At 34.4% G+C, this 11,036-nt stretch overlaps 1 protein-coding gene across 1 annotated transcript; it reads right to left on the reverse strand.

The window, feature by feature from the left end:
• Positions 1–7,670: 7,670 nt before the first annotated feature.
• LOC110937010 (CBL-interacting serine/threonine-protein kinase 2) lies at positions 7,671–10,817 on the reverse strand. The gene is made up of 2 exons (XM_022179422.2): positions 10,604–10,817; positions 7,671–9,569 (listed from the first exon to the last, which is right to left on the reverse strand). The coding sequence occupies exon 2, from the start codon at positions 9,224–9,226 to the stop codon at positions 7,850–7,852; it is 1,377 nt and encodes a 458-aa protein (XP_022035114.1). The 5' UTR covers positions 9,227–9,569; positions 10,604–10,817; the 3' UTR covers positions 7,671–7,849.
• Positions 10,818–11,036: the final 219 nt, after the last annotated feature.

An 11,036-nucleotide genomic window follows, 5' to 3' on the forward strand; every position in this document is an offset into this window, starting at 1 on the left:
GATTAGGGGATTTGTATTCTACACTTTATATATATATATATATATAGAGAGAGAGAGAGAGAGCGGTTAATATACATTACAGCTTAACGTACGACCAGTACGTCACGAAATTAGCACGTTCATCGGAAAATCACGCACGTTATAATCTCAAACAAACCAACATGCGTTATTATTTAAATACACATGCGTGATTATCTCATTATCTTCTTCAACCTCCAAACCTGGGTTCAGCATCATCATTCCAGCTCCTTCTTCGATTCCGTTTCCAACGTATAACACTTCCTCATGTTTCAGACGGTCGGAATCAAAGTTTCGTCATATCCCTTCATCCTCTATTCTACGATTAGATTTCGATGGTCGATAATTTGATGAAACTTTTCAAAATCAAAGATAAGTTTGAACCCAAATCGATAAAATTGACAGAACAATTGCAAATTTGAAGTGAAAGGAAAAGAAAATTGAAAAAAAATCGGACGAAATTGATCAAACCTAGGTTAATTGAAAAAGAACAAAATCACGCACGTTAGATTGTAAAATTACGCATGTTGTCGTACGTAATGTACGTTAAGCCGTAATGTACATTACACTTTCTCTCTCTCTCTCTCTCTCTCTCTCTCTCTATATATATATATATATATATATATATATATATATATATATATATATATAGGGGAACGCTAAAATGAAAACCACCTCCAGTTGTAAGAACCGAGAGAACCAATTTCTAGCCATTAGAACAACAAGATGGATGGATGACATTAAAAGTAACTAAAATTAATATTAAATACTTTTTGTCTCATTATGTCTTTAATATTTTAATCCAAAAGGGTAGTTTAGTAGAATACTCTATTTTGTCTTTATTGTTTTTTATTACTTTTTTGTATTATTATATTAGTTTTATTTTTTTAAACATAATTTTTTTATTAAAAACATTTTTAAATTCATATCTTTTAAAAGATTTTTTTATACTTTTTACATTTTACGTTTTATGTTAAACGTTTTACGATTTTACGTTAACCTTTTTACGTTTTTACGTTAAACTTTTTTATGTTTTACGTTAAAAACTTTACATTTTACGTTTTATGTTAAACTTTTTACGTTTTACATTTTACGTTAAACTTTTTACGTTTTACGTTTTTACGTTAACCTTTTTGCTTTTTACATTTTACGTTACACTTTTTACGTTTTACGTTAAACTTTTTATGTTTTACATTTTTACGTTTTACGTTTTTACGTTAACCTTTTTACGTTTTACGTTAAACTTTTTACATTTTACGTTAAACTTTTTACGTTTTACGTTAAAATTTTACGTTTTGTTTTTTTACGTTTTGCGTTTTTACGTTTTACGTTAAAATTTTTACGTTTTACGTTAAAATTTTTACGTTTTACGTTAACCTTTTTACGTTTTACGTTTTACGTTAAACTTTTTACGTTTTACATTTTACGTTAAACTTTTTACGTTTTTACGTTATACTTTTTACGTTAAAATTTTTACGTTTTGCGTTTTTACGATTTACGTTAAAAAATTTACGGTTTAACTTTTTTTTTTACAAAAACTTTTTTACCCAAAACAAACGCACCCAGAAATCGCAAACTCGGTAGGTGTCTTCGATAGATTGTTATCGTTATCGACTAGGGAAAAAATAAAAAAACAACATCAAAACAAAGTGTATCTCGAAAAAAAAACGGGATATGGCTCAGATTTTCCGATAATCAAAAGACTGCAAAGTGGGGTTGCAGGTTCAAAAACCTACCCTCCACCATCCTTGTCGCGCCATCGTCATCAAAATCTAGGTTTTTTTTTTTTTGCATCATCGCCACCCCATCCAACATATCAAACCCACATAGTCCGCTAATCAAAAATCAACAGAAAATTAAGAACACAAGAACATAGTTCACTGATAAAACAAAAATCACCAAAAAATCAAAAATCATTGATAAAAAATCAACAAGAACAAAGCCACAGAGTTCATCAGAGAAAAATCAAGAAACCCCATCAAAAAATATTGAAACCCCATCAAAAATCAAGAAACCCCATCAAACAAAATCAAGAATCCCAACTGAAACTCACAAGTCCGATGAATACCGGCAGACCGAGACTCAGACCGCCGACGTCGCCCCTACCACCACCGTCTTCCTCTTCCGTTCACCTTTCTCTCCTCATAACTCTTCTCTCTCCAACAAGTATCTCTCTCATCTGCCTCTCTTCCGCTATGATTTTAGCCGCCGTGTACCACCACCAGGGGGTGGTGGCTCATTGTTTTCTCTGTCGGAACAAAGAGCGACGAGGGGGTGAGGGGCGTGCTTTGTCGGCTATATTCGTCGCCGGCAGCTGTAGGGATGGCAATCAAACCCGAACCCGCTGGGTAAACCTGAAACCCGACACATTTGGGACGGGTTTGGGGTCGGTTAATCGGGTTTGGGAATAGTTTTTATTTATTTTTTTTTTTTTGCGGGTTTGGGATGGGTTTGGGAATTAGTAATATACCCGTTTACCCGGCCCAAATTACCCGATAATGTCTACCCGTTTACCCGATATAATTTCTTTTATATTATTAAATATGTATATATATGATACATCCATTTTTTACACATATAGGCATTCTATTTCGTATTCATTGTAGTTATTTGATATATATTTTTATAGGCAAAAGATCAAATACAAATAATCTTAACATACTAAACATACAAATTGAAGGAAAACTCAAAAAGACAAGGTGACATTTTTGTAATTACCACCAACTTTCAAAGTTACTATACAAATGTGAACTCAACCAAAAATACCTAAAAACACAATTTTATTAACATTTTTTATTAAAAAATCGCTACATTTTGTTAGCAAAAAAAAAAATAATAATAATATTTTTTTGCTGCTACTAAAAGTAGCGATTTTTTAGTAAAAAATGTTAATAAAATAAAATAAAATAATTTGTGTGTGTGTGTGTTTTTTTTTATAGATTTTTTTAGGTTTTTTGAGGGTTTAGTTTTTAGCATGTTAGCTTGAGTGGGGTGGGGGGGGTTTAGGTTTTTGGGTGGGGGGGGGGGAGGGGGTTAGTTGTTTTAGGTATATTTGTAGAGTAACTTTGATAGTTATTGATAATTACAAAAATGTCACCTTGTCTTTTTGAGTTTTCCTTCAATTTGTATGTTAAGATTATTTGTACAAGAACTTTACCCTGTTTTTATAATGACAATACAAAATGTAACAGCTTAGTAGTTACCCAATAGATACGCAATGGGTTTTGAGATGAGTATACCAACGGGTAATCTTTTTAAATTAACGGGTTTACCCGAAACCCGTGGGTATACCCGATACCCGATGGGTATTTACCCGCTAGAAACCCGACGGGTTTTGGGACGGGTTTGGGACAAGCTTATCTAACCGGGTTTGGGTTTGGGATTACCTAAACCCGTCCCAAACCCGGCCCATTGCCATTCCTAGGCAGCTGGTGCTCCGTCGCGTCGTCACCGTCCAGCGCCGCCACCCATAGTGGTGGCCGGCTGGTCATCATCGAGCAAGGAGGAGAGGTTCAAGAGAGAGAGATATGATGAGAGATGGGGTTTGAATTTCAAACAGATGAGGTCTTTGCAACTTTTCAAGAGATGAGGGGTTAATATATTGAAGAGAGAGAAAACTGAGAGATATTATAATCTGGTTGCAATAAATGGAGAGAGAAAGGGCAGATTTGACATTTGGGGTAAATGACCAATATACCATTTATGTTTGCACAATCTGATTGGTTGAGAGTGGTTCTCGCGGTTCTTACAACTAGGGGTGGTTCCTATTTTAGTGCTCCCCTATATATATATATATATATATATATATATATATATATATATATATAGTGTAAGGTTCATTGGGGACTAACAAAAAAGTGGGGAACCGGAGAACACTCTTAAGAATTTAACTTAACATGTTAAAAATCATTTTTTTTAAATTTTAGCGCTTCTTCTTATAAATACTTGTAGAAACATTTTTAATAAAAAATCAAAAAATAAAAATATAAAAATACAGTTAAAAAATACTAAAAATAATTTACGAAAAAATATTTTTTTATTCAAATAGTTTCTACCCATTTTTATAAAGGAAAGCGGTGAAAATCTTTTTGAAAAAAATAATTTTTAACATGTTAAGTTAATTTTATAAGATATATATTTTTACTGTTTTTAAACATTTTTTTATATTTTTAGTTTTTGACTTTTTATTAAAAATGATTCTACATGTATTTATAAGAAAAACCGTCGAAAAAAATTTAGAAAAAACTAATTTTTAACATGTTAAGTATAATTTTTAAAGTGTTCCCGGTTCCCCACTTTTTTAGTTTTCACTAATGAACCCTCCCCTAATGAGAAAAAGGTGAGAACGGATCCTAGTGCGGCACATGGCGTGCGCTACAATTCAGGGGGGGATGTTTTTGTCTTTTTACCGGTTTTTATTCATTTTATCCCACGCACCGCGTTAAGTTATGGCGTTGAAAGCTTTTTGGAGTTTAGTTAGAAACTCAATCTATGGTGTTCAGTTTTCTTATATAAAGTTTTGCCCCTAATAAAGAAAGTATCTCAAATAAATTGATTGGTGTTCACGACGTTCTTACATTCATTACAATTCAAATTATAAAATTACTCAATCATGAAAATAAAAACTAAAAAAACGAAATCAAAACTCTTCATTGGATGGGATTATATCAGAGACGTACACATCGCTTTGCTCGTCACTTTCCTCATATTCATCATCATTAACTACATTAACGTTTAACGCCATCAACTGGTTCAGCCTAAAACACATCCTAGATTTAAACATAATCATGATTCTATTTGTGATAATGGGTGAAGGTGTTAAAGTTAAGAGTTGTTGAAGAAGGCGGATGTTCTCTATGTTTAGCACTTCGTCCATTGTGAAGGAATCTTCATCTCCGTTGCTATAAGTCGCTCTTACCATCCTCAATTGCTCATTGAAACTCCAACTGGTTGGTAGCTCAAAATCATCATCATCATCCTCTTGATTTTTTCTCTTCAACCTTCTTATTACTGTTTCAGATCTTTCACACAGGTTTGCCATTGGAACACCTAGGGCAAGAATATCCACCTCATCCATGCGAAGTATGGCGTTGACAGTCTTGACTTTCACCCTTCTCATGTCTGCGAACTTTAGAACGAAACGGTTATCTAATCTATTGTAACTCCATGCAATAACTTGAGCCATCTTAGTTTAACTTGTATGGCGTTTACACACTTTTTGTGGCGTGTATGTTTGCTATAGCGATATACTTTTTTATATTGGTTGTTTTTCACTTAAATTAATGGTTTTTGGAGCGATATAGATTAGTTATATTATTTTGGGGCCAAAACAATAATACTTTCTTTGCAAACAGAGCTTTCTGAATGTTTATTTATTAATAGGCTGTAGGTATACATACACTAAAAAGGATTTTTTTGAGATATGATGTATCTAACATTTTTTGGCCTTTAATGTATGTTCTTTTTTGGCATGTCATGTATGATACGAACCTATATTGTGATATATAATTATGACTATTTGAAATATAAAAAAAAATATACAACATGCACAGTGTAATCTAAAACAATAACATGGCGTTTTGAAACACTAAAAATATTCAAGGGATTTTTAACATCAAAGATGCACATTTGGTAAAGTGAATGCAAATTTTATGGCATTTTATAGTTCGTACTAATAAATACACAAGAGTGTAAACCAAAAGAACATGGAAAACATGGCTTTTTAATAAACTAATCTATATATCGTGTCGTTTTGAAACATTTAAAATATACAAGGTATTTTTTAACATCAAACATGTACATTTTGTAAAGTGAAAGCAAATTCATGGCGTATTATAGTTGGTATTAATATAAACATACAAGAGTGTAAACCAAAAGAACATGGTAAACATGGAGTTTTAACAAACTAATATACATAAAATGGCATTTTGAAACATTAAAAATATATTGGGGATTATAACATAAAACATGCACATTTTGTAAAGTGAAAGCAAATTTATGACGTTTTACAGTTGGACTAATATAAACATACAAGAGTGTAAACCACAGGAACATGTTTATGGCACCACCACCCCACCGCATCACCACCATGACACCACCCCAGACCCCACCGCATCTCTGCATCACCATCACAACCACGACATCACCACCTCTACATCACCAACACCATCGCACCTGTGTACCACCACCTTTGTACCCCTTTTATCTATCTCCGCTCCCGAAACCCTAACCCATAAACAACCTGAACAACCGTCGACGGTGATGTCACTGATCACCACCATTCCAAACCAGATCTGAATAACTGCAAACAAGCGGGTCTGAAACAAACCTTTCCATCATTGTTTCATGAAACACCAGATCTAAACAACCGTATCCAGCTGTGTTTACGTTTAGTTTGATCGAAACCGAGAAAGAATCGATTAGAAAAAAGAAGACAATCTTATTTGCCGTTGTTAGATTGGGTAAAAAGAGTTGCAATGGAAATAGGTTTTAAGTTGCATTGAGTTTGAAGTTGATGTTGATTCAAATGTTAAGCAATCTTTTTAGCAGGTAATTTAGTGATTTTAGGGGGTTTTATGGTTCTTTACTTATGGATTGCAGATCTATGGTGTTGGATTGATGATGTTTGATGGTGGTGGTGTTTGGGGGTAATGGTGTTTAGTGGTGGTGTTAGAGAGAGAGTCAAGGGTTGGGAGAGAATGTGGTGCGGACATGTGTGAGGTTACTTTGGTAATTTCATAAAAATTAACTAAGAAAATCTAACAGAGTTACAAATTTGGACTCAATGGATTATAAATGAAAATCTAGGTACTCAAACCGTATGGTTAAAACTATTAAAATACAGGGACTGAAAAAGTAATTTACTCTAGGAAATATATAGAAAATAAAAATAAAAATAAAAATGGGTAACAATAAATTTAAGCTTAAAATATGTAATATAAAAATATGAAGTTAGAAGATGAGCATATATCAAAACTTAGAAGTTAAAAAAAATAAGAGTAAAATAGTTATTTATTAGATTGTTTTTAATAAATTGTGTATATTTGATATTTTAACTGTTTGTAAGAGCATATATGATATTTTTAGTTTTGTTTGGGTATATATGACATTTTTCAAGTTTATAAGGATATATGTGAAATTAATCCTTAAATTTAATAGTAAAGTAATTATTAAATGAGGAACATATAGGATTTAATAGTAAATTCAATCGTTTCCAACTTTTGCACTTAGGCTCAGGTCCTATTCCGGAATTTTGATTCAGGTTTTGGTCCAAAATTCCATGTATCCGAAGTATTAGAATAAAGAGTAAATTGCCAAAATTGTTCCTAAGATTTGGCCATATTTGTCAGTTTCATCAAAAACAACCTTTTTGTACTATATTGTCCTTCACTTTTGGGATTTTTTTAGCAAAAATCACAAAAGTGAAGAACAATATGATACAAAAAAAGTTGTTTTAGATGAAACTGGCAAACAAGCCCAAACCTGAGGAACGATTTTGGCAATTTACTCTAGAATAAATTTTACAATAATTAAAAGGGCCTCATATCAACATATTACGAACGATAAATTATTATATTTTATAATATAAAATGTTTCCAAAATAATATTAGAAAATCGGGTATCATGTAAAAAAAATGGTTTACGTGTCATCATCGCACATAAACTCAAACTAATACATGTACTTCTGAAAAGTAAGAAATCATTCTATATGAATGAATATGTAAAATGAAAGTATTTCATACAAAACCTATAATACAACCACACAAGCAAAAATGAAATTAACATATGAATATGTAACAGAATCAGATACTTGAATAATTAAAAATGCAGGTCAAGGCAACTGTTCCTGCTGAGGTGGCAGTGGCCCGAGCTGCTCCGGTTCTACTCTTTGCTCAGGCGGCGGTTCTTCCTCGGGTTGCCATGTCCAGACAATATCTTGTAGGCCCGGCCGCAAACCCTCGTTTAACACCTTCTGATATTCCAATGTATCGCCATTAGATTTCTTCACCTCCACCATGTGAAAAGAGTGAGTGAGCTCGAATATCTCAGCATCGATCGACAAAATTCCTTTTCTACCCTCCTTTGTTCCTTCCAGTTTCAACAATCCCGCTTCGCGTTTACAAATCTTCATCTTCAGAAATTTAGCGACTTCTTCCAGTTTCGAGATGATAACAGACGCAGGTTTCGATGATGTAAATCTTGCTTCTTTCTTTTGACGACATTCTTCAAACAACGCGGTCAAGTCAAACCCTGGAGAAAGGGCAATAATGTCAAATGCGTTTAAGTTTGGAGGCCGTATTTCTTCCTGCTTGTTATCAGATGAACCAGAAGCTCTATCAGAAGTTTCAGAACCCGTGTTTTCAGTCTCGTTTCTTGGTTTTCGGGCAATTGTTCCCTTTTTAAACCATGCGTTTTCTTTGATTTTCGCAATGGTGATTCGATACGCCGGGATCGGATCCAACATTCTTGTGAGCAACCGCTTTACTTCTGGTGGAAACCAGTTCGGACATTTGAATTGCGCCTTACCGATCTTTCTATACATTTCCATCAGATTTGAATCATGAAACGGAAGATGACCCGTTAATAAAACGTATAAGATCACCCCACACGACCAGATATCCGCTTTGTCCCCTTCATACCCTTTTCGGTGAATCACTTCAGGCGCCACATACGCGGGGGTCCCACAAGTGGTGTGAAGTAACCCGTCCTGATGTTTACATTCCGCAAGCGCACTCAACCCGAAATCCGAAACCTTCAAGTTATCGTTTTCATCCAAAAGTAAGTTCTCTGGTTTCAAATCTCGATGATACACCCCTCTGCTATGGCAAAAGTCAACCGCATTGATCAACTGTTGGAAATATTTACGCGCGATTTGTTCTTTCAACCGCCCTTTCGACACTTTGTCGAAAAGCTCACCCCCTTTCGCGTACTCCAACGCGAAATATATCTTGGTTTTCGTGGCCATGACTTCGTAAAGCTCGAGAATATTAGGGTGTTTAACTAATCTCATAATGGATATCTCCCGCTTGATTTGATTCGTAAGCCCGACGCGTAAAACCTTTTCTTTGTCGATTACTTTAATCGCGACACCTTGTCCCGTATGCGTATTTCTACCGTAGTACACTTTCGCAAAGGTTCCTTGGCCTAGTAATCGCCCTAACTCGTATCTTTCCATCAACACGCTCGGTTTACTATCCATACTTGTCATATACTGTATCTTAAGTTCTTAACACACGAAACTAATAAAAAATTAATCTTGATCTTATTAGTGTAGAAAGATTTTACCTAATGAAATAGCTTAACCATCTTCACACAGATCATGCACCAAAGAAGCACCCATTTGGGTTGTGGCACGTGGGTCTGATGAGCTGGACAAGATGCAGCCAGTCTCATCTAGAATAAAGACGGTGAGTCGTAAAGAGGCAGAATCACAGTCGACTTCAGAAACGGGCTTCGGGTCCTTTACCCACATTTTTCAGCATTCCCTAGCCTCTGTTTGAGATATTAACAAGATTATGCTGAAAATATCAACATGTTTGCAGATGGAGATCCTGAAAAGTTAAGGAACAAAAAGAGGAAAACTATGAACAATTTAGACTCAACATTGAAATTGATACAGAACAGAAGCAAAAAAATTGAATACTGGAATTAAAGACATAAGACCATCCATGATGGTTAATGCCTCTTTAGGGGCACTTCTCGCCACATCAGCATCATAACGCCCCATGTAATGGTTAAGGCCCCTTAATGCCCTTCCATTCATTACTTTCCATGTTTTTCTTCCTCATTGGACATTATTCTAGAAATGACCCTCCCTTTTCATGCCCATGGGGAATGGTGTGGGGGCTTTATCAAACCCTTTCACGCCCCTATAATGCCCATTACGCATAGCCTAAATAGGCACGTAAAACTAAAAAAAAAAGATTTAGAATTGGCTAAAATTTGGGCAAAATCTTCAGTAACAATGTCTGACAGCGGGGACAAACCACATTTCCGTCCACTGCTTATGGGACCTGTAACTTCTGTCACGGCCTAAGTTATGATTTTTTTTATTATGTTCGGACTTTTCTATCATATTTTCCCCTGTCTAGTTGGTCCAAGCACGAGTCTGCTAACTTTTTAATCAACTCCGTGTGAGTCAAAAGCTTAAAATGAAACATGTTTAGGCTTCTAAATAAATATCATATATACGCTAACATAATAACCTAAACTGCTTCAATTGAGGAAGATCTTAGAAGTACTTTATGAACACACTAAAATGCAAAACAACTTTGCAATTCATGTATTTCATAGATTTACTGTTTCAATTAAGCACGCATTTAGAGAAACAAAAACGAATTTCAGCTGCAAAGAGTTCCTTGTTACTTAATCACATTTTTTCCACCTCTAGCTTTCCTCTTTGCATACAAACAACATATAAACAAGAATCACACATATCGAGCAGTCGTATACGGATCCGAAAACCTAATTCTAGATTTAAGTAAAACCCTAGATCCGAAGAGAAACAAATACAATTCGACTGCAATTAAGTAAGAAACATAGTTGAAATAAATAAAGTCTAGTTAGAGACAGAAATCGAAATTACCTATGGATTTGAATGAAAAGTTATTGTGTGCTGTATGTGAAGAAGATCTGAGACTGTTTTAGTTGCGATCGAATGATGGTTGGTTGCCAGCGATTGAAAAGAGTAAATATCGTGAAGAAAATGGTCACCGCGAGGAAGCTTACGTGGTGAGGGTTTATCGGGTCTAGAATATTCCTTTTTTCTTTTCCTTTTTTTGTAGTAGATTTGTGATTTTCTCTTTGAATGCTCGTTGTAAACTTAATTTAAATAGACTTAACTTTCGTTTTTGCTGGTTATTTTAACGGTTTTACTCTAATAATTTAAAAATAATTATTTTTCTCTCTGATCTTTCAAGTTTGTCGCCAGATTGTTCCTTGACTCTAACTCAGATAAAACGTTCAATTAAAAGTAGGGGTATTTCGGTAGTTTACTCCCTGACTATAACTCAATTAAA

This window comes from Helianthus annuus, chromosome 4 (assembly GCF_002127325.2).
Source record: "Helianthus annuus cultivar XRQ/B chromosome 4, HanXRQr2.0-SUNRISE, whole genome shotgun sequence".
Lineage (NCBI taxonomy): Eukaryota > Viridiplantae > Streptophyta > Magnoliopsida > Asterales > Asteraceae > Helianthus > Helianthus annuus.